Below are 23,988 nucleotides of genomic sequence, written 5' to 3'. Positions count from 1 at the left end.
GGAGAGGGGGGGACAGACAGGCCGGATGGGGTCCAGCTTAAAGCCCTGGGCTCCCCACTGATACCCCGTCCAGGCTGGGGGTCCCCAACATCTTGGGACCTGGATTTGTGTGAGCTGGGGTGGTTCCCAGGCCAGGAGCGTGCCTCCGGCAGGCCCACGGTACCCCCGTTTTGCATCAGGACCCCCCCCCTCGGATGCTCTGAGCCACCCTCCTCAACCCGGATCTAAAACCCGGGACACAGCTATCAGGCCAGCCTCTCTCTCCACCCCACCCCCTCTTTCTGGCGTCCATCCCCTCCCCAACACCACCTCTGCTGCTGCCTCTGGCTGTGGACCTGCACCTCTTCCCCATCCCCTCCAGGCCTGGGGAGCGGGGTGAGCCTGGATGAGAGCCCCCAACCTGGGGCTCTCCCAGGCCATGGCCAGAGTGCTCCCAGAGAGGAGCCCTGGCCCCTGAGCATCTGCTAGAGGCTTGGCAGAGGCCCCGCGGGGACCGTGTCTTCTGAGGACAAAAGGCGGCGGCCAGCAGGCAGACGGGGCGGGGGGAGGGGGGACCGGCAGCCAGGCGGGCAGACGGATAGCAGGGGCCAGAGCTGGCCCCCCTCCCAGCTTGGCGGTGGCATGAAGATGGGGGTGGGAGTGTGTAGTGGGAAAAGCACCTGCCTGGACCCTCACCTGCCACCTAGCTGGGCACCCCAAGGCTGTGTGCTGCCCACTTGGTGTTCCCCAACGCCCCCAGCCCTGCCCGGTGCACCCCTCCGGTGCTTGCTTCCCCTGATGTCTGCGTTTTAGACCAGCCCGACTGCTGTATCCACGGCAACAGAAGCAGGAGTGTCACTGGCCGCCAGATCACTGAGGGTCCCACAATGTGGCCTGGGCTGTGATTTATCCTGGGTGAGACAGCTTGAGCCCCCTCCCCGGATTCCAAGACAGCCCTGCTAAGAGAGCCCAGGTAAGTAGTCAGCATCCCTCCACCCAGGTTGGGGGGGGCTGAGATTTCTCTTCTGTCTCCCCACACATATTTCAGAGTCTCCATCACTGCCATGCTCTGTCTCTCTGACTCGGTTAGTGTGTCCCCAACCCCCCATCCCCACTCCATCACAAGGACTACTTGGGCACCCAAGCCTGGAGAGCCCTCTAGCCATCTCCATCTTCCTCAATCCCAAATGTCCCATGAAAAAGGGAACTACCACCTGTTTCCCCCCTCCCCACACAGGGTCTGTTTTTATCATTATGGTCGCATTGGGGCATGAGGCTGTGTTAATATTCCCTTGTGTGCTAGCAATGGAAGGCATGCCTGGGAGCCTGGCAGTGCTCTCGTGCCTGCACCCTGGGCAGGCTCAGCCTCCTGCAGCTGGCTTCTCCCCCTCTCCCTCCTCCTCCACTCTCCTCCAGGTTCCTTGGCCTGCATGCAGGGTATGTGTGTCTCTGTGTGTGAGAGCAGGCAGGTGGGTAGACATGACGGAGAAGCCGATCCCAGCGCAGACCACCCCCCACTCTTTCTTTCCTTCTTCCCTCCCTCTCTGCTTCCCTTCCATTCTACTTTCCCCTGTCTCTCCCCACAGGTAGCACAGACTTTTGCTCGCTCCCCACTGAAGATATTGCTGTGATTCCCGGGGGGAGGAAGCCGCTGTAGGGAAAGTGGGGTGGGGGTGGCAAGCATTTCCAGGCCCCGGGCTGCTTGATGGCTCTGTGGGGGCCAGGTCCATGCCACATAACCTGCAGGGGCCACAGTGTGGGCTCCAGCCTCCATCCAAGGCTCTCTATCTCTGTTTCACATGCCCATGTTGTGACTGGGACCCTCAGATTTTACGGCCTTGTGCACAGTGGCCAGTGATCCCTATGTCTGGAAGGGCAGGAAAGTCTGATACATGGAGAACGTGGATTCTCCTGGGACGCTTCCCCCAACTACTAGCTCTGCGGCTTGGGTGAGAGTGTGCCACTTATTGAACCTCAGTTTTCCCATCTGTCGAAGAGACCGGTAACCCTTCCATCATGGGCGTGTGTGGTGACTAAATGAGTTGGTGCATGCAAATAAAGTATGTGCATAGTAGTGGCCCTGAAACGGTATCAGCAAAGCTCATGGTCAATATTGCTGATTATTCATGATTAATATTGTTATTGATTATTTGGAGGAGGGACTGGCCCCTCTTCTTCAGGGTAGGCAAATGGAGGTTGGGGAGTGGAGGGGAGGCAGGAGCAGCTTAACGTTGTCACTCTTCCTTTGTAGGGAGTGATAAGTGGTGGCTATGGGCAGAGCCTCCCACCCCCACTCCACTCCAGTCTCCTTTCCCTGTACTTGCCCCTGTGCACGCGCGTGTGTGTGCATGCACACACACACACACACACACACACAGAGGCTTGAGCTCCCTTGAGCTAGCAGAGGCCTGGCTTGCAGTGTGCAGCATTCCTGGCCCTGGTGATGTAGGCGTCTCCCTGTTGAGGGGAGACTTGGCAAGAGTTGGGCCTGTGGTCAGTGGTTGGCAGTGCCTGGAGACAAGGCTGAAGCTTCTGAGATCGCAGGGCTTCGGGTAGAGCTGGGGTGTGGCCCATGCAGCAGTCAGACCCATGGGGGGATGGGTCCCAGGGATTTGCTAACCTAGAACCTGGACTGGGGGGGACAGTGGGGTCTGCTGGCTGGTTTCTGGGTGTGGAGATGTGGTGGAACACTGAGTGAGGGGTGGGTGGCTGGAGGAGGGTCCTTAAGGCCAGTGTAGGAGGAGGAGGAGGGGAGAGTTTGAGACCCAGAAGACCCCATGGTGAGGGTTGGAAGGGGTGGGGCTTTGAGGTATAGAGTAGACTTTTCTGAAGAAGCATTTGGTGTGGAAGGGAGAGGACCCAGGCTGTGGTTTGGAGGCATCTGGGCCTGAGAGTGGGTATATATGTGTAATTGTGAACGTGTGCAGTCTGTGAGCATATGTGTTTGTCCATGGGAATTGTGGATGTATATGAGTCTGTGTGTGAACCAGACCACACGATGGTGTGTGCAAGTGTGTGAGTGTCTGGATAAGCTTGTGTGTGTACAGGGGAGTGGGTATGACTTTGCATGTCTGTCTGGGTGAGCAAATGGGCATGTTTGATTCTGAGGCTGAGTAAGATTGTGTTTCTGTGAGCCAACAGGCCTGTTGAATGTCTAGTTGTATATGTGTGTGGTATCAGTTTGTCTCTGAGTGTCCATGTCTGGTTGTATGCATATGAGTATGAGGGTTTCGGAATGCCTGGGTATGCACATGCCCAATTAGATGAACATCTAGCTGTATCTGTGTACATTTGTGTGTGCCTATGTGTGCACAGGAGTATAGGTATATCTAAATGGTGTGTTTGTGAGTGTGAGGGCATGCGTGTGTGTGTCCATGCATGTATGGGAGGGTCTGTGTGTGTCAGTATGCTTCTGTGTGGGCATGTCTGGCATGTATGTGTATGAGTAGGTCTGTGTGTTGATGTCCATGTGGATTCTGCAGCATTTTCAATTGTGTGTATGTCTGTGTGTTTGTGTGTGAGTATATAGGTCTGTAGACAGACCTATGGGTTCACATCTGGTTAGGGAAGTGTTAGTGTAGATGATCACCCTCATATAAAGAGAACTAACTGTGTGGGTTGGGGGAGTGTGTGAATACACCTTTTGTGCATGAAGACATATTTTGTGGGTATGCCATTGTGTACACATTTGATTCTGTATATGGGTATGGCTGTGGGAGGGGGTCTATGCCTGTGTATATATGCACAAAAGGCTATGTGCATAGGTGAAAGAATGCATTTGGGTACATGTCTGATTGTGTTTGTGGGTACACTCTTATGTGTGAGTGCAAGTCTGGTTGTGGTATGCATGAGTAACTAGATTTCATAATACCTGGTGCACATACCTCAATATGTGTTTTGTCTGAATTTCTGAGTACAAGTGTGAATGTGTGAGTGTGGATAAGCCTGTGAGTGATCATGAGTGTACATGTGTGTGTATATGCTAGTATGTGTGAACATCTGGCTGTGTGTGCATTTGAGTGAACATGTCTATATTTGCCCATGTGTTCATATACATCTAAGTGTGTGTGTGTGTGTGTGTGTGTGTGTGTGTGTGTGAATATGCTTGTGTGTGCCTGTCTGAATGTACAGGTGTGTGAATGTACCAGTCTGTGTAGTTCCAATTATTTGTATATGTGTGTTTGTATTTATTCTGGAACATATATCATAGAACAGTATAAGTGGATGTATTTGCATGCCATACATATGTTTGTGTGTGTATGTCTTTGCATGTGTATGTGCTAAGTGTTATCAATTCTTGTGCAGATGTATAAGTATGTGACTCTTCTTCCATGTGTGCATGTGTGTGAACATAGCTTTGTGTCCAAATCTATCTGAGAATTTAAATATAAATGAATCTTCATTTGTTTGCATAGCTTCTCATATGGGTGTATGAATATGTGTTGAACACACATGGTGTGCATTCTTATTATGATTGTGTGAGTGTGTTTTGTAAGTACATTTGTGTCTCCATGTCTGGTTGTGTGCATATAGGAATGAATGATACACATGTCTGTGTGCATGTGAATGTGATCATAGGCATACACTCCCAGTTGTATGTATGTATCTATGTGTATTACAATGTCTGTATATGAATACATCATCTCATTGACAAGCAGGTCAATGGGTGTTTATGTACATGAGTACACCCACACGTGAGTGTGTGTGAAAATGCTTATGTGGTCACATCTGGGTATGTGTGTGTATACATTTGGGAGCTCACCTCTGTGTGTCCTGTTTGTTCATTGTCTCATGGGGTGTGATGTTGAGTCTGCCTGTCCGTGGACATGTGGAAGTATGCCTGTATGTATACCTGTGTTTGTGAGTGAATGTGTGTCGTTCGTGGGCATCATGTCACGTAAATATGTGCGATGCATGTACGCCTATGTTTGAGAGTAAATGGATGTGCAGGCGTGGGACCAAGTGCAGTGTGAGTGTGCATTGCTGTGAGTGTGCCTATGCGTAGGGGTAAGTGTAGGTATTTGTGCATGTGCTGGTCTGATGGTCTGTATTTGAGAAAGAGAGAAAGATTTGGCCTTGGGCCTATGCAGATAGGTCTAATCCCTGAGGGAGTGATAAAAGAGGGAACTTACGAGTCTGTGTGATGCTGTGTGTACACCCCAGCATGTATTGATGTGCATGTCTAAGACTCAGTGGCACCCTGCTAGGCCATAGCCGGCTCTGTGTAGACACCCTACAGGATGGCAAGCTATAACACCTGAGCAATCCATGACCCTCTTCTGGGGCCTCCCTGGCCTCAACCATGTGCTGGGCTTTTGCGGGGCGGTGGAGGGGGGGTGTCTCAGGATAATTCTTGTCATCACTCCCTCTCAAGAAGTAGGAACCAATCATGGCTGATGTCTTCCTAGGGAAGGGGGCCTGTGACCTTTTAGAAACGGATTTCTTGAAACCCAAAGACCTCGCTTCCCATCCCCCCACCCTTGAAGGCCCAGGACAAAATGGCATTGTATGTGTCTAAGGTTGGCTAATGGTTTTCACGGAGAGCACCCAAACTATGCCATCCAGGCAGAAATCTAGATGTCAATGTATATGTATAAGTAAAGGTGTATCTGGGTAGAGTATGGTGTGTGTGTGTGTGTGTGGAGAAGGTGGTATATTTGGGTAAGAGAATGAGGGGGGAGAGAGAGAGAGAGGGAAGGGATCTGGGTTGTGTGTACGTAAGAGAAAGTCTGGGTAAGATATGTATGTGAGACATTAGGCTGTTTTTGGGAAAGGTGAGTGTGAGTGTGGGTGCATGTAAATGGTGCATTTGTGAGGTGCTACGAGAACATCAGCCTATTTGGGTGGAGGATAGTATGAGAGTTTGGGTATGGCTGGGTGGGAATGTGTGAAGCTATGTGTTTTTGAAGAATATGTGGGTATGGGTGTATCTGGATGGTGCAAGAGAGTGGGGGGTGTCTGGATGATGTATGTGTTTTATAGCGTAGATGTATCTGTGTTGTGTTAAGAGAGAGCATGGGTGTTTCTGGGTAGAGCGTGTACATGAGGGAGTATGGGTGTGATGGGGTGGGAGCATTTAAGTATGGGTATATCTGGATAGTGTCTAGGTGGGTGAGCATATAAGTCTATTAGGCAGTGGAAATGTGTGATGGAATATATCTAGGTGGTGTGTGTGTGTGTAAGAGAGAATTTGGGCACATCTGGGTGATGATGGGGATGTGTGTGAATGTATATATAATTGGAGTATCTATGGATGGTGTGTGGGAGTGTATGTGGATGAGGTGTGTGTGTAGTGTGTGTGAGAGATTATGGGCATATCTGCATTGGGTGTGTGGAGTGTGGGTATTCTGGATGATGGTGTTTAAGAGAGGGGGATCTGGATTGTGTGTATGTATAAAAGAGAGTGCAGGTGTTTCTGAGTGTGGTGGGCATGTGACAGCATAGATGTTATCTGGTGGGAGGAATGTGTAGGTGTAGCTGGTTGGTTGTAAGTGTTTGGATTTAACTGGGTTGGGGGATGTGAGTGGGTATATCTGGATGTCATGTGTGTGAGGTGTGGATATATCTGGATGGTGTGTGAGAGAGAGTGTAGTGGTACATGTGGGCTGGGTGTGAGACAGTGTGTGGGTATAGTTTGGGTAGAGTGTGTTTGAATATGAGTGTATCTAAGTGGTGGGTGGGTGAAAGCACAGGTGTATTTGGGTGGTGGAATGTGTAGTAAGGTATATCTGGATGGTGTATTGTAAGAGCTTTGGTTGTGTATCTGGGTGTGTATGTACTTGGATATGTGTGTGAGGGTGTTTATAACTGGATGGGGTGTGTGAGAGAGTTTGGGGGACATATCTGGGTGGAAAGTGCATGTTTGGAGTGTGAGTGCATCTGAGTGGTGTAGAGGGGATGAGAGCATAGATGTATCTGGGCAGTGGAGTGTTTGGGGAGGGATAAATTGATGGTATGTGTGAGAGTTGGATATATCTGGGTGGGATGTGTGTGTGTGAATGCAAATGTATTTAGATGGTAGTAGAGTGTATCTAGTTGATGTGTGTGTATATCTCAATGGTCCATTTAGGATGAATCTGGATGGTGTATATGTTTTAGAGGGTGGATGTATCTGGGTTGGGCTGTGTAAGTGGGACTGTGTTTGGGGTGAGTGTGTGTGTGAGAGAGAGAGAGAAAATATGGGTGTATATGGATAGGATTTGTGTGTGAACAGGTGTCTCTGGATAATGTGTCGTTATCTGTGTGTGTGAACGTACTTGGTTGGGAATTTGTGAGTGTAGTGTCTTTGAATGGTGTGTGTGTCATTGTGGGTGTGTGTCTTGATACCATGTGTGAAAGAGACTGTAGGTGTGCCTGGGTCAAATATGAGGGCTCTAGGTTAGGGGTGTCTATGGGTTTGAGTATATCTGAATGTTGCATATGAGAGTGTGGGTGTACTGAGTTGGGAGTTTGCATAAGTGTGGCTGTAGCTGGGTGGAGTGGCTGTGAACGTGGGTGTATTTAAAGTGTGTGTGTGTGTGTGTGTGTGTGTATGAGGATGGGATGTGTGTGAGTGTGGCTGTATCAGTATTGGGTATGTGTGTGAAAGTGGGTGTGTCTGAATGGTGTGTGTAAGAAAGAGAATGTGCACCTATCTGGGTTGGGGTGTGAGTGTGGGTGTATCTAAGAAGTGTGGGCATCTCTCTGGCTGGTGCATGAGAGACAGATAGGGTATATCTGGGTGGTGTGTGAAAGAGTATATAGGTCAATCTGTGTGGGGTGTGTGAGTGTATCTGGGTGAGGGTGTGTGCATGTGAGCATATCTGCATAGTGTGTATGAGAGTGTTTGGGTGTGGAAACATATCTGAGAATGTGGGTGTATCTGCTTGTGAGTGTGGGTTTATCCAGATGGTTCGTAGGTGGTGTATCTGGGTGTTTTGTGTGTTTGATAGTGTGGGTGTGTCTGGGTAGGGTGTGTGATTGTGGGTGTGTGTAGGAATGTGTATGTCTTTCCTAGGGCATATATGCCTCTGCTAGAGTGCCTGTAAATGTGAGCACATCCATGTTTGTGTATGTGGTGAGCAAATCTATGTTTGTGTAGCCACACATGGGTGTGCTATCGGTGTGTGTGCTTGTGTGTGCATGTGTTTGTGCTAGAGTGGTGTGAATCTGTATGTGTGTGTGAGGTGAGTGTGTTTCTCCATGTGAGTAAGTTCAGCGGGCAAGGTCTCCGGAGCCAGGCTCTGGCTTTGCATCCTAGTTCTGCCATTTATTAGCTGTGGGTCTTTGGGCAAGTCACCTAATCTCAGTTAAGCCCCCATTTCTTCTTTGTAAAGTAAGGGTAATAACACTATCTCATAGGGTGAAGATCAGATGAGTTAATATTTGGAAAGTGTTTAGGACAGTGCCTGGCACATAATAAGTCCTCTGTGCCATATCAGATGTGGACTAGTACTACAATTATTGCACGTGCCTGGTTTGTAAGTAACAGTATGTGTCCATCTGCAAGTGCAACAGAGTTGTTTCTATGTGCATATTTGCCCCATTATCTGTATCCATGTGTTTGTGTAAGAAAGTGAGCTGATTCTGTGTGTATGTGAGTGTTTTTGTACATAAAACTAGCTTTATACTTAAATGTGTCCCAGAGTGTATATAAAACCCTGAGTGTATGAGAAAGGAAGTATGTGTCTAGGAGGTCAGTGGAGGGGTTTGGCCACACACGTGTATTTCCCAGTGTACATCTGGGTGTATGAATGCACACATCTGTATCTGTGGTGATGTGTGTCCCTGTGAGTGCAGATGTTACCTGTGTTGCTGGTACGCTGCATATATGAGCGTGTGTGTGCCTGGGTGTGTGCATGTGTGCATGCACACACACCAGTATGTTTTTATCTGAATATGTAAACAGGTTTGTAGTAGTCAGGATGTAGATGTGTACATGTCAATCTCTGTGTAGTCTATACACGTAGGAAGGTTAATATCGAGGTTTATATATGATGATGATGATGTGTGTGTATGTGTGTGTATAAAGGATTTGTGTCCATATAGCCGTGTACTAGCATCTTTGTATTTGTGTTGTAAAAGTGAATGCATAGGTGTGAATGGGTGTGTGCATGTGAGGGTTTGTGACTGTGTTTATAAGCCTTGGTGACTATATGGTTATGTATGTGTGAGTCTACATTGCTCTGTCTATGCCTGCCTGCCTCTGTGTGTGTGGCAGGAAACCTGAGCGATAAGCCAGTATGTGTGAGCATGTCTGTTCTGTGTGTATAATGTGTGTGTACCAAGGCAAGGTTTGTATAAGATAGTGGATCTTATTTATTTTATTTTTATTCAAATTCAATTAATTAACATAAAATGTATTATTGGTTTCAGAGGTAGAGGTCAGTGGTTCATCAGTCTTATATAATACCCAGTGCTCATTACATCCCGTGCCCTCCTTAATGTCCATCACCATTTACCCCATCCCCTCAGCAACCCTCTAGCAACCCTCAGTTTGTTTCCTATGATTAAGAGTCTCTTATGGTTTGTTTCCCTCTCTGCTTTCATCTTGTTTTATTTTTTCCGCTCTTCCCCTATGATCCTCTGTTTTGTTTCTTAAATTCCATATATGAGTGAGATCATATGATAATTGTCTTTCTCTGACTGACTTATTTTACTTAGCATAATACCTTCTAGTTCCATCCACGTCATTGCAAATGGCAAGATTTCTTTTTTTTGATGACTGAGTAGTATTCCATAAAATAGTGGATTATAATCTCTTAATGTAAGAGCCTGGGGTGGGGGAGGGCCTGGATCTATAGGATGTGAATTGGACTCACCTTGTATGTGAATGTCAGTTCTTATGTCTATGCATGCATGATTGTGTCTGAAAGCATGTAGGTCCATATGATTTGTTTTTGGTTTTTTTTTTTAAGAGAGAGAGAGTGCAGTAGCGGGGGGAGGAGGGACAGAGGGAGAGAAAGAATCTTAAGCAGCCTCCCCGCCCAGCTCAGAGCCCCAGTGGGGCTCAATCCCATGACCCTGAGATCATGACCTGAGCCAAAATCAAAAGTTGGTCGCTTAACTGACGGAGCCACCCAGGCACCCCAGGTCCATATGATTTGGTTTGTATGTGTATGTGTCTGCATGTGCCCATGTGTGTGGTGAGTTTTTCTCTGCCTAGGCCTATATTTCTATTGAAGGGTGGTTATCTGTATGTGTGTATGTTTGTGTGTGTTTTGTATATCTTTGCATGATTTGCCGGTAGGTGGGTACCTACACACATGCCTAACTTTCTGTGTAGAAGAGGAGGGGTGTGTGTGTGTGTGTGTGTGTGTGTGTGTGTGTGTGTGTACCTGTACACATACACCTGATTGTGCTTATCAGCTGGTGTAAGTCTGGATGTGAGTGCAAATTTGAATATTGATGTACACATGTTCCTGTGTACACTTATCTGTCCATGTGTGCTAGTGTGTCTATGCAATGTGACTGGATGTGAATGTCTTAGGGCATTCCCAACCTGGCACATGGAAAAAGTGAAATATCTATATGGCACGTTGGAGTAAACTGAAGAGGATTTAGGGGTACTGGGGTTTGGCGAAAAGAAATTTCTTACATTTCTTTACATTATACAAATTGTGATGAAGAAAACAAAAAATGCAAAGTTTTAGGGGAGTTATTAAATAATTGAATTTGTATACAACTTTTTTGTATACAACTTTCAAGTAAAACATTTTCAGGATTTTTTCATAGCACACTGAACTCACTTCTGGAAACATAACTTTTATTCACTTGTGCAAATTTGTAATGGTCAGCATTCATGCCCACTCCTGAGCCTTTGGTTGTGACTGTCTTTATTTATTTTGGGGTAATTTGACTCCTTTATGGACATTTCCATCATGATTTGGTAAAGTAGTTTGTGCTGAGCATCAAGGTTCTACATCAAATTATTGTATTTCTTGGTAAAAACCCAAAGAAAACAGGGGCACCTGGGTGGCTCAGTCGTTGAGCGTCTGCCTTCAGCTCAGGTCATGATCTCAGGGTCCTGGGATCGAGCCCCGCATAGGGCTCCCTGCTCAGTGGGGAGTCTGCTTCTCCCTCTCCTACTCTCCCTGCTTGCGTTCCCTCTCTTGCTGTCCCTCTCTCTCTATCTCTCTCTCTGTCAAAATAAATAAATCTTAAAAAAAAAAGAAACAAATAACCATTAGTACTTTTGACACAGATATAAACTTCTATTGTGACCTGCTACTTCTTGATCTTGGAAAGCCTGGTGATAAAGGTAAGACCAAGTCCGTGGAGGTTGTGCAGGTACCATTTGCCTTAATGTCCTCAGTAATTAGCTTGAATGTGTGACACATAGCTGCATAATTCTGCAGGTCAGCAAAGCTCACCTTAAAAGCATTAGCTTTGGGGTCATCAGGTACCATTTTGGTTTCTCTGACACTTTTGTACCATACCAACCTTTCTTAAGAAATGCAACAACTAACTGCTTATTCATCCCTGTTTCACCTCCCTTTGATAACTCACTTGTTTTTGCCATGGCCAGGCAGAGACCCAGGTTTTACGCTTGAAATGGCTAATGATCTCTTCTGTCTCTTGGTGGTCACCATCAGCAGGAAACTGCTTGCATGACTAGGTGGCAGCAAATGGCCAAAGAGGTTTTTTGGGGGGGTGGTTACTGGTTAAAACTCCTTTCTTATCAATAATCAAAACTTGGATAATTCATAGTTTTTGAATTTTGTGCTTCAAAGATAGGATCCTTTTTTAAATCTAACACTTCTTTTCTTTCAATCAAATGTGATGTTGAAATTTCTTGTAACAAGTGCACATGAATTTTGAATCCAACCAAAAATGTTCATTTTGAGTATTTCAAAATAATTGATGAAACATTTGCCCTAAGTAGACACAGACATTACTCTACTCATCTTAATAAGTCTTTTTTAGTAGTCAACTTAATAACACTAACTAATTATCACCCAGGGAACCATACATGACCTTACTTCTAAGTTGAAGTTTGGCTTTGAATCCATAAACCTTGACAGTATACTTTCATATATTTTTGAGTGTCTTAAAATTTTTTGATGTAATTTTATTCATGTGCTCAAAGAGCCATTTGTTGAAATGAGTAAGCATCAAATCTGCAAATGAGAATCATTCACAAAAAAATGCTGAAATTTTTCTTTTAGCTCATAAATCTTTTACAGAATCCTTACACACTTAAGTTTAAAACAATAGAGAAAAGTGTACTGATCCCAAAGCTTCACAGAAATTCAACACACGGGTGGGTAGTACCTTGGATTTAATGAAATTCACCTAGCATCATTTACTGTGGAAATTAGACCCACAGGTAAACTTTTATAGGTGAGTGCTCCTTGGTGCATGAATCTCGGCAGTTTCAGAACAAATTCCAGATGTAAACTTCATGCCATCTCAGTAGTCCACAGACTACTGCAGAGTATCCATGATATTAGAAAATATTCATGTATCACTTTGAATATTTCAACCTTAGTTTATTTTGGTGCTTCTTGCATTTCTCTTCGGGCTTTCTGACTAGTACTATGAACTGAGCACAATTAATCAACATCTAGAGATGCATCAATATAAAATGAAAACCCTTTTGATTCAACAGTCTTCTGAGTTAGTGTCATTTCAGTGGTCCTTTGACCCATCATCACTGTGTCTCCTAATAGCAATAATTGAAAGTGACCTCTTTCCTATTCTTTTTACTTCACTGGTCCCAAATATGATGTGGACAATTTCCTGGCAGACTGCTAGAACGTTCCTGGCAGAACGCTGAGATACTACTGGGAAGGGCATCTTAGCTTTACTTGTTAATCATGCAATCCTGTCACTAGCTTGTTGAGCTCCATGTAAGAATTTTCTAACCCAAATTAAAAAGAAAAAAAAATGTTCTAACCCATCTCATAAAAGAGCCAGGTTTCTTAATTTGCATTTTGAGATGCTTTTAAAAGTCCAAATATTTCTCTTTGTGAGAGTGTTTCATGGCCAGTTGACCATCATAGCCTACTGGGAAATGAAGTTTCTTTTTTTTTTAATCTTTTTAATTTAAATTCAGTTAGCCAACATATAGTACATCATTAGTTTCAGATGTAGTGTTTATCAGTTGCGTATAACACCCAGTGTGAAGTTTCTCTTGATAACTTTTCCACACAAATCGGACATATAGGCTGCGGATGAGAGGGCTTACTTGGCAGCTGGATCCAAATTTGGGACAATCCTTATTAAACTGCTTAAATTAGGGAGATCCTGGAGTTTTTGGAGGGAGACTGTGTTTGTCCTGTGAGTCTCCTGATTTTCCAGCTTTAATCAAAATGTCCATTTTGATGGGAAAAGAAATATCTTAAAAATTAAATCTACTTGAATATGAAGTATTGAAGGGGCCAGCAGATCTTAGTGACTTCTGAAAACTGATTTTTTAAAAAAGCAAATTTGAGGTCTTCTGCATTCTTTTTTTTTTTAAGATTTTATTTATTTATTTGAGAGAGAGAGAATGAGAGATAGAGAGCACGAGAAGGAAGAGGGTCAGAGGGAGAAGCAGACTCCCCGCTGAGCGGGGAGCCCGATGCGGGACTCCATCCCGGGACTCTGGGATCATGACCTGAGCCGAAGGCAGTCGCTTAACAAACTGAGCCACCCAGGCGCCCTGAGGTCTTCTGCATTCTTAAGAGAACAGCACTCTGGAAACAAAGCCTTAAAGGCCTAACTTTCCCTTTAATGAATCAATTCAGTTCAACCACAGGCTTTATTCTTTTATTGACAAATATTTTCACCTAAAAACAAAAGGTAATAATTTATTCTGAAATAAATTATGAAATCCCACGAAGAATCAGATTTGGCTAATTTTTAATATTAAAAGCCAGTTGCAAGTAAATCAGTAAATAAACCAAGAAATAATAAAAATTATATTGTAATGTTTTTAAAAGAGTCCTTTTAGAAACACTGTGAAATACTTATGGATGAATGGTATAATAGATATGCTTCAGAATACTCTGGAAGTGAGGGAAGTGGGTGAGGTTATAGGCAAAACAAGACCCTAAGGGTTGATCATTGATGAATCTGGGCAGTGGGTGCACTGAAGTTCATTACAGGACTCTTTCTACTTTTTTATTTTTTTTTTGAAGACTTTATTTGTCAGAAAGAGAGAGTACAAGCAGGGAGAGCGGCAGGCAGTGGGAGAAGCAGGCTCCCCACTGAGCAAGGAACCCAATGTGGGACGATCCCAGGAACCTGGGATCATGATCATGACCTGAGCTGAAGGCAGACGCTTAACCGACTGAGCCACCCAGGCGTCCCTCTTTCTACTTTTTTTATATCTCAAATGTTCTAGAAGGAAAAAAGATTTTCTATAAAGAAGGAACAATTAGGGCAATTAACAAAATAGTTACATTCTCTTTAGGAATACCTGCTACTATGTAATAATAATAATAATAATAATAACAACAGTCATGCAACTATTTTTGTAGAAAAAAGTGGAAAATTTTAAATAAGTTCAAATTAAAAAGAAAAACAGGTGTTGTACATGTATGGGCAAAACCAAAAAACCTCACTGATGAGCAAGGGTGGCAATCAAAGTAATAATCAGACTATGTGGGATGTTTCAACAGGAAGCAATCTAAACATTTACAACCTCTCTTTGACCCCCTAGAGCCTCTCTTGGTCTGGCTCCCTGCTATGGCAGGTGCCCACCAGCCAAACAGCTCTGCTAATGTTTCCACCTGTGCCTGAAGGAGTCGGCTGGTATGTGCACGTATGCGGGTTTGTCTCTGGGTGTAGACCTGCTGCGGTGTGTGTATATCAAGTAATGTGAGCAAGCTTGTGTGTGCACACTTGTCTGTGTGTGCAGGAGTGTTTGTATACCTGGGCGGTTTTTCTCTTTGTGATTGGTTGTGCTTGCACATTGCAAGGGGGGGGGTGTTGGAGCTGGTATACTTCTCTGCATAAGTGAGTACGTACGTGAATGGGTATCTGTGTACCTGTGCCAGGATGTACATGTCTGTTTTGGTGAGTGTGCCTAATTTATGTGAAAGGGTTTGGATCAGTCAGCCTCGTGTGTTAGAGTATGTACATGTGTGTATATGTGAGCAGTTTTTGCTTGTCTGTTTTATTCTCCATGCAAATATATCTGAGGGGGGTTCTGTCTGTGTGTACATACATGTGTGTGTTTGTGTGTGTGTATGCATGTGGCAGATTTCAAGTGCATGTGAGTATGGCATATGCAAGTGACTTTGAGTGTCATTGTGTGTAACAGTATTTGTATGTGATGATATAGGTATGCCACCGTGTACATGCCTGTGTTACAGAAGTTTGTCTGATTATGTGGGAGGATTTGAATAATCAGGTAGATTGTATATATGAGTCTCTGTGTGAGTAGGTTTGCATATGTGTATCTATCTGTCAGGATTTGAGTGTTCATCTGTGTGTGTGCGTGTATGTGTGTGTGTGTTAGGGGAGTTATAATTGTGGGTTTATGAGCCATTACACATGTGTGTGTGTCTGAGTGTGTGTATATGATCAGTTGTCAGCCCTCTCATACCTAACACCCTCTTTTATGTAACATATTTTGTAACACCCCTTTACTATATAGACATGAAGTTCTTAGGTAATATAATCTCTCTGCACATATGATTTCAAAAGAAAACCCATATAGTATTTCATACGATATGCATATTGTATTAACTCTAATACAAATTAATTAAAAGGAAGTGATTTATAAGGTAGTAATTTGTATTTTGATATGTGAATGTTTGGGCATGGCACTCCCCAGGAAATTCAAAAAGGTAGTTAGAGGCTTGTAACATCTTATGAGTAAATGTGGATTTGGAAGGGGAAAAATCAGAAACTGCCCCTTGCTCAAAGTGCAGGAAAATGACAGGCAAAGGCCTAGGGGTGAGATTTTCCGAAATAGTTAACAGCTCAAAGAAAGTGCTACCCCCAAACAAAGTGCAGTCCCCTCTGGACTTACTTGACAGCTATATTCCTGAGTAATTCAGGTTATATTAAACTAGAGGGAAATTTGTATTTATATGTGAAATAGAGTTATTAGGTTCAAGGTTCAGTTCATTACAAACCCAAAGTCCTAGGGCATTCGGGACACATGTTGACTGTGTGAGACTGCCCCACACATCACTGGATGGCCAGCATCCTTGCCCTGGACTCCTCAATGTTAGAAGGACATCCTACACCCTAGCGTTGTGGCAACTAAAAATGCTCCTGCAGATTTCCAAAATGTCCCCTAGGGGGCACTAACGTCTTTATTGAAGACGATGCACTGGTTTAGACGGGGTATATACACTGTGCCTGCGGAAGAAGGCCCCAGAGACCATATGCAGTGTGTGCGCATGCGTGCGAGGCCATGTCCCTGTGCGTGAGCCGGTTGCTGTCCGTAGGTCTCCATAGCGGGAGCCTATGCGTGTGACCGTGTGTGTAGCTGCGTATCTTTCTGAGGGCGTCTGGGTACGCGCAGGTGTGTATGTGTTGTGTGCGTGTGCTCACGCTTTTAGCCTGGGACGGGCCCAAGCTGTGGCTGCCAGTCGGCTCAGAAGAACCCTCTCCTCACTTGTAGAGTCGCTCCAGCTTTCCAGGCAACGCCAGGGTTTTGTTCATTTGCTGCTATTGTTTTGTGTTGTTTTGTTTCATTTTAGTGTGTGTGGTTTTTTTTGTTTTGGTTTGGTTTGCTTTCACTGAGACTCTGGGCTACAAATTATCCACCTTCTGGATCTTAGTGTGTTTCCCTGTGTCTCCCTCTCCATCTTTTTTTCTGCTTCTCTCTGTCTCTATCTCTGCCTCTCTCCCAACCCGTCTCTTTATCTCTCTATTGTTCTCTCTTTCTTTCCTGGCATTATCCCTCTCCTATCTCTTTGTCTCTCTTTCTCCCTCCCTTCTTCCCTCCCTCCCTTTGTCTCTGTCACTTTTCTCTCTTTCTCTCTCTCCCTCCTTCTCTGTCTCTCTGTCTCTGTCTCTACTTTTCTGTCTCTATTTCTCTCTCATACTCCGTTTCTATGTGTGTCTCTCTTTTTTTCACTCTTCTCCTTTTGGTCTCTATTTCTATCTCTTCCTGTTTGTGTGGAAGGTCGGCTCCCCTTTCTCTGTTTATTTCTCCCCTTCTCCCTCCTATGTCTCTGTCTCTCTCTCTCGCAAACCTCTCTCCTCTGTCACTGTTTGTGTGTCTCTCTGATTCTCTTTTATATTCAATCTCTCTCTGTCTCTAATGCTTTCCCCCTGCTTCCCCTCAAGGCTAAGGAGTATGTGTGTGCATGTGTGTACAAATTTACACACACCCAGCTGTCAGCTGGTCCACAGTTCTGTGGGAGCTTTCAGGCCTTGAGGGGGCTGAAAGGGGGCCCACCAACCCCACTTCTCCCAAGCCCCTGCCCTAGCACCTTCTCATGGCCTATTGGCACTGTGTCTGAGACTTCGGGGTACCATCAAAAAAGCTTGGCCGCAGGTGACTGTGGCAGGCCAGGTTGGAGCGAGTGGGGAAACAATACCGAGGGGTGACTTCCTGGGAGGGAGAGGGTAGAAAGGCTCCACTCAGCCCCGTGTCCCTCAACCTCAAGCCCATCGCAGCCCCAACAGTAGTTCTGAGCTTCTCCAGCTTGCTGCCTTCCCTCTGGGACCTACCATGTTACGTTATCACACTCCTCCCCCACTAGCCCCAGGCTTACACACACCAGGAACCCTCCTGTTCCCCTCCCCACAAGCTTGGCCTGTGCCCTCCCCCTCCTGTACTGCCCAGCCTGCCTTTCAGCAAATCCCACCTGGATGCCTCCAGGCAGCCCTCCCAGAGCCACCAGCCCCTTTAGTCCCTCAGCCAATTGATCTCACAGCCTTTGACTGAGGGCCTTCTGTGCTATGCACTGCTCTTCTAGAGGAGAATGTCTGAGTCTCTACTCCCTGCCCTTGTGGAGCTTTCATTCTAATAGGGAGAGGCAGGCAATAAACTGAATTTTAAGTAAATTATATAGTGCATTAGAAGAGATAAGTTCTACGAAGAAAAATAAAGCAGAGCAAGGGACACAGAGTGCTATTAGTTCTCACCTGAATTACTGCAGGAGCCTCTTATGTAGTCTCCCTACTTCCACCTTTGCCCCACCTGGTCTGTGCTCCCCACAGCAGCAAGGGGATCCTTTTCAACCCCAAGTCATATCACATCTTGCCTCTGCTCCCATGGCTCCCCTCTCACTCAGAGTAAAAGTCACAGTCCTCACCACGGCCTACATGATCTGGCCTCACCGCCCTTCTGACCTTACCTCCCACTGCTTTCTGATCACTCACTCCGTTCCCTGCACAGTAGCCTCTTTGCTCTTCCCCAAATACACCACGTGTGATCCCACCTCAGGGCCTTTGTGCTAGCTGTTCCCTCTGCCTGGACTTCTCTTCCCTCCAATAACCACATGGCTTACTCTCACCTCCTTTAAGTTTTTGCTTAGATGATACTGCCTCCGTGAAGCCTTCCCTGTCCGTTTCATCTAAAAGTATACCTCCCCCACCCCTAGCACTTCCTATCCCCTTTCCCTCCTTTACTTTTCTTTTTAGGAACTTATCATCATCTGACCTACTACTATTCTTCACCTATATATCTTCTTTATCATCTAGAATATCAGCTCCGTAAGGGCAGGGATCCTTTTCTATCTGGTTCACAGCTGTGTCCCCAGTGCCTGGCACACAGTAGATGCTCAATAAATCGCTTTTCAATGAATGAATGCATACAAGCACACTCATATCTTTATATTCACAGTACTCCCTGCCCCACTTAAAATAAAAACCCAAGTCCTTATTATGGCCCACAGCCCTAAACAGTCTGGCTCCAGACACCTCTGTGACTTCACTTTCTACTACTGTCTCCCCTCCCCGCCCTTTTCCAACCACACTGGTCTTCCCACTCTTTCTTGAGCATGCTAACCACATTCCTAATCATGAATAAAAAACTCATTTAATGGGTGGCTACCAGCATTAACAAAAAATCATGAAATACAATAGAACTAACGGGGCACATTACACATAGGATCAGTACTGTTTTGTGAAACTTTTGGTTCAGTATGTGGGCACGTATGTGTATGTGTACCAGGTCATGATGTAAAATGTTTGGCTTACTATGGGTAGCAGTCAAAAAAGTTTGAAGAACATAACCTTAGGGCTTTGCAAAGGGGGAGAAGAGCTGCACCAACACCCCCACCCCACAGACCCCCCCCCAAGGGAGGAAACCGGTAACAGAGGACATCCAGAGAGGTGAAGCAGCCCCCTCCCCCAGCAAGGAGCGGGTAGGAGGAGGAGTGGGCCAGGGGCAGGCCTGACACCAGCTGGGGAGTAAGTGCGGAGACCATGTAGACCCACTAACACTGCCCTTTCTGTTTATTCCTCACCTTTCTTTCCATCCGTTTCTCACTGTCTCTTTTTCTTGTGTCTCTCTCTCCTCCTCCTCTCTTTCTCTCTCCATCTCTATCTCTATCTTCGCTTTCCCTCTCTCCCTGTCTCTGGTTCTGTTTCTTCTTATCTCTTCTCATTCTCATTCCCCCATTTCCCTCTCAATTTGTATCTATTTATGTCTTTGTCACCATTTTCATTTTGTTCTCTCCTTTCTCACTCTGTCTCTGTGCCTCTGTCCGCGTTTTTCTCTCTGGCTCTGTCCTGCCGGCATCTCTCTGTCTCTCTCTGTCTGCGTCTCCCCCATTATCCCCATTTGCAGGTGCAGCCCAACAGGACAACTGATGGAGTCCCCCAGGGCCCATCGAATACCGGACTGGCTAATCCCATAGGGCTGGGAGCAGCCCCCGCCCCTCAGTATGGCCAACACTACCGGAGAGCCCGAAGAGGTGAGCGGCGCACTGTCCCCGCCATCGGCATCAGCTTACGTGAAGCTGGTACTGCTGGGACTGATCATGTGCGTAAGCCTAGCGGGCAACGCCATCTTGTCCCTGCTGGTGCTCAAGGAGCGTGCCCTGCACAAGGCTCCTTATTACTTTTTGCTGGACCTGTGCCTGGCCGACGGCATACGCTCTGCCGTCTGCTTCCCCTTTGTGCTGGCTTCTGTGCGCCACGGCTCCTCATGGACCTTCAGTGCGCTCAGCTGCAAGATTGTGGCCTTTATGGCTGTGCTCTTTTGCTTCCATGCGGCCTTCATGCTGTTCTGCATCAGCGTCACCCGCTACATGGCCATCGCCCACCACCGCTTCTATGCCAAGCGCATGACACTCTGGACATGTGCAGCTGTCATCTGCATGGCCTGGACCCTGTCTGTGGCCATGGCCTTCCCACCTGTCTTTGATGTGGGCACCTACAAGTTTATCCGCGAGGAGGACCAGTGCATCTTTGAGCATCGCTACTTCAAGGCCAATGACACGCTGGGCTTCATGCTTATGTTGGCTGTGCTCATGGCAGCTACACACGCTGTCTATGGCAAGCTGCTCCTCTTCGAGTATCGTCACCGCAAGATGAAGCCAGTGCAGATGGTGCCTGCCATCAGCCAGAACTGGACATTCCATGGCCCTGGGGCCACCGGCCAGGCTGCTGCCAACTGGATCGCTGGCTTTGGCCGTGGGCCCATGCCACCAACACTGCTGGGTATCAGGCAGAATGGGCACGCAGCCAGCCGGCGGCTGCTGGGCATGGACGAGGTCAAGGGTGAAAAGCAGCTGGGCCGTATGTTCTACGCGATCACACTGCTCTTCTTGCTCCTCTGGTCACCCTACATCGTGGCCTGCTACTGGCGAGTGTTTGTGAAAGCCTGTGCTGTGCCCCACCGTTACCTGGCCACCGCTGTTTGGATGAGCTTCGCCCAGGCTGCTGTCAACCCGATCGTCTGCTTCCTGCTCAACAAGGACCTCAAGAAGTGCCTGAGGACTCACGCCCCCTGCTGGAGCACAGGAGGTGCCCCGGCTCCCAGAGAACCCTACTGTGTCATGTGAAGCAAGCTGGTAGGCAGACAGGCAGGGAGAAGGTCATGGCTACCATGATGGGGCCAGCAGTAAGGGAAGGGTGGGCCCCATACAGGAGCCTTTCTTTCTGAGCTCCAGCCCTAGCCCCTTGAACCACCCGGAATCGAGGCACCTTTGCCAACACCTCCCCAGGGTTGGAGACTGGGGTGGGGGACTGGGAAAGAGGCATTTCTAATTCTGTGGGGCCTGTCTCCGCTGCCTCCTTCTCCACTTCTACAATCTCTCTCCTTTCCTCTCTCTCTCTTTCTTTCTCTCTCTTTCATCCTCTCTCTCTCTCAGAAGTGACAATTCAGAAAAAGAAACTAAGACTGAAAATGCAGGTTTTTCTACTAGCAGCTGAGGAGACAGGCTTTCTTGCTTTAATGTCTCTCCTTCTGACATAGTCCAGAAGTGGGAAATTTGTCCTGTAAAATAGACTTCCAGAGCTCTTATTGCCCCTCTGCTCCCATGCACCCTCGCCTTCTGAGTTCTTTAGCAAGGGCTGGGTGTTTAGGGAGAAATTCATCTGCTGACAACTGGGACCAAAGGGGGTGCTGGGTCCCCAGGGAGCAGAGACGTTTAATTGCTATGTTGTGTGCAATGTTGTTTTAAGCTAACCCTGGTCCCAAGCCTGGTTTCCTCTCCCTCCCCACCATATCCAGACCTCCCAAGTGTTTCTTGAGCATCTGTTCAAGAAGCCAGGAGGGGATGGAGAAGGACCCCTGGGATGGGCCCAGGCTAGGTGAAGAACGGGATGTGAGCTGCACGCCTCAAGCTGAAGAGACCCGAGCTTAGCTGCATTCTTTCGAGCTGCCCCCTGGATCCCCAGCCCCCAACTCTTCTTCCTGAGGATGGAAATCCACTCCAGCCCCACTAGGGCTGATGTGGGTGCCATACAGGCAGGAGCATTCCCCCAGGGAAGTGTAGGGAGAGAGCCAAACTCCCCAGAGTAACTGGATCCCAGCACCTGGGGTCAGAGCAGAACTCAACCCCAGAATTGTCTCCTGGGTTCACACTATTCTCCTGAGGATGAAAAGTTGGGGGGTGGCCTTGGTATAACACATAGTGGTTTAAGCTCCAAGGCACTGTGGACTTGAGTCCATTCCTATCTGACCTCTTTTTGTCCCCTTCAAGCCTCAGGGGCCTCAAGCCCCTCTTAGTAGCCCTTGGCCTTCTGGGCCCTCAGCCCCCAACTTCCTTCCCCTGAACAGCCCTTCTCCCCCTTCCTCCCTCCACCCAAAGTGGAGCAGACTGCAGCCAGATTCTCCAGGTGGGAGAGCGCAAGCCTCCCTCCCAGGGCAGAGTCCACTCTGGGCTCACATCACTGCCAGTTCTTATGGACTGGTGAGCCAAGCTGGCATTCCTTTGCCTGGCCTTGCCCGGATTCTTTGTCCCCCTCTTGTTTTCTGAGGGAGGGGGAGATCTGTATTTATCTACCCCCTTCCCCTTCCTGATAGAAGCCGTTGTCCTAAGCTCCCTCCCTACCCCCACGACAGCCCCGGAACTGGGGAAGCCTTGACCCAAGAGGAATGGGGAGGGCACTCTAGGCAGGAGAGACATGAATGAGCCTGGCTGTGGAGTGGTCCTGGAAAGGCAGGCCAGAGTGGCTGAGAGGCTGGGGTGGAGGGTACCTGTTCTCTCAGTAATAGTGATGGGGGTGCCTTTCCCAGGGAATGGGGTGGGGGGAACCACAGGGGTGGGAGTAGGTAGGGTACATTCTGGAGGGTTTTCCTCCATTTCTTTTTTCTAACTGCCTGGATTCACCATTGGATTTTGTAAATGGAAAACTGAAAAGAACAATGCTATATTGGATGTTTTCTCTTTCTGACTCTCTGTGTGTGTGTGTGTGTGTGTGTGTGTGTGTGTGTGTGTGTGTGTGTCCTGTCTGCATGACCACATGTGGGGAGATATGGTCAAGTGGGACTGTGTTTGACTTTGTGTGGGGAGGCACCACTGCCTGGTGCACACATGTGAGCAAATGCCTGTATGTGGAGACATATGGCGCACACACACACGTACATGTATGCACCTAATTGAAAGGAGACAAACTAGAGTTATGTGCCTGCAGTAGGAAGTAGAGTGGTCGGAGAAAAGAATTTTAAAACCGTACGTATGTATGCAGCAAGAGGGTAGACTCCCATCTCCTAAAAATCTTCCTCCTTTGACCCAGGCTCTCAACATGGGGGGACAGGATACTTGAGAACCCCATCTCTTCCCAAAGCCTGGAGCCCCTGGGTACCATTCCAACTCCTGTATCACTCTCCTCTCCAAAATGCAAACAAGGTGTTCCTGAAAGTGGACCACTTTGGAGAATAGGGACAGGGAATTGGGGATCAAACCTGAATGGGGAACTAACGGGGCTAGAAATTGCCCCCTACAAAGTAATGGCTTCTGGAGGGGCTGGTCAGTCGGGGATGGGAGCCCTTCTGAAGAGTCCACTGTATACCGCTGGGACTTTGGTAAGCTTTGACTAAATTCAGAGGAGGGATGTTACAGGGTGGTTAAACCTAAGCCTGGGCGTCTACCCAGCTAGCCTGCTCCCTGGGCACTCAATTTACTATTTATTTACTTATTCTCTCAGGTGCACAGAATTGAGTTGACCATACTCCTCAGTTCTTGGCACACTACATCATCGTTGGCCCATGCGAGTCCCTTTTATTCTTTGTTTTGTTTTGTTTCTTCCCCTTCATCACCCATCCCTGATCCAATACCCCCTCCCACATAGGCACCCACTCTCGTGTATTTAATGTATGTCCTTCCAATTCACCGTTCATGTGTTTATTTACATATATGTGTATCTGTGAAAAATATATGGTATTGTTATGTGTTTTGATTTACATAAACAGTATTGTACTATAAATCTTGTTCTGTTTCTTTTTTCACTCAACATTCTGTTTTTGAGAGATTCAGCCTTGTTGCTGTACGTAGATCTAATTCATTCTAGTGGTCCATCTTCTACATATATCACATTTTTCTTATCCATTCCCCTGGTGATGGGTCTCTAGGTTGCCTCCAATTTCCTGCTACCACAGAAAGGCTGCAATGGGCAGTTTCCTACATGTCTTAAGGATGCCTAATTTAGAGGAGAGGAAACTGAAACTCAGAGGCAGTGATT

General features: G+C 46.9%; 1 protein-coding gene across 1 annotated transcript; it reads left to right on the top strand.

Moving 5' to 3' along the window:
* The first annotated feature begins 249 nt into the window (after positions 1-249).
* On the top strand, positions 250-23,733 carry GPR173 (G protein-coupled receptor 173). Its single transcript, XM_027607400.2, has 2 exons — positions 250-952; positions 19,646-23,733. Exon 2 carries the CDS (start codon positions 19,743-19,745, stop codon positions 20,862-20,864), a length of 1,122 nt encoding a protein of 373 aa, XP_027463201.1. The 5' UTR covers positions 250-952; positions 19,646-19,742; the 3' UTR covers positions 20,865-23,733.
* Positions 23,734-23,988: the final 255 nt, after the last annotated feature.

This window comes from Zalophus californianus, chromosome X (genome assembly GCF_009762305.2).
Source record: "Zalophus californianus isolate mZalCal1 chromosome X, mZalCal1.pri.v2, whole genome shotgun sequence".
Classification (NCBI taxonomy): domain Eukaryota; kingdom Metazoa; phylum Chordata; class Mammalia; order Carnivora; family Otariidae; genus Zalophus; species Zalophus californianus.
Note: the sequence above shows the minus strand (reverse complement) of the source record. Positions and strands in the feature narration are given on the sequence as shown.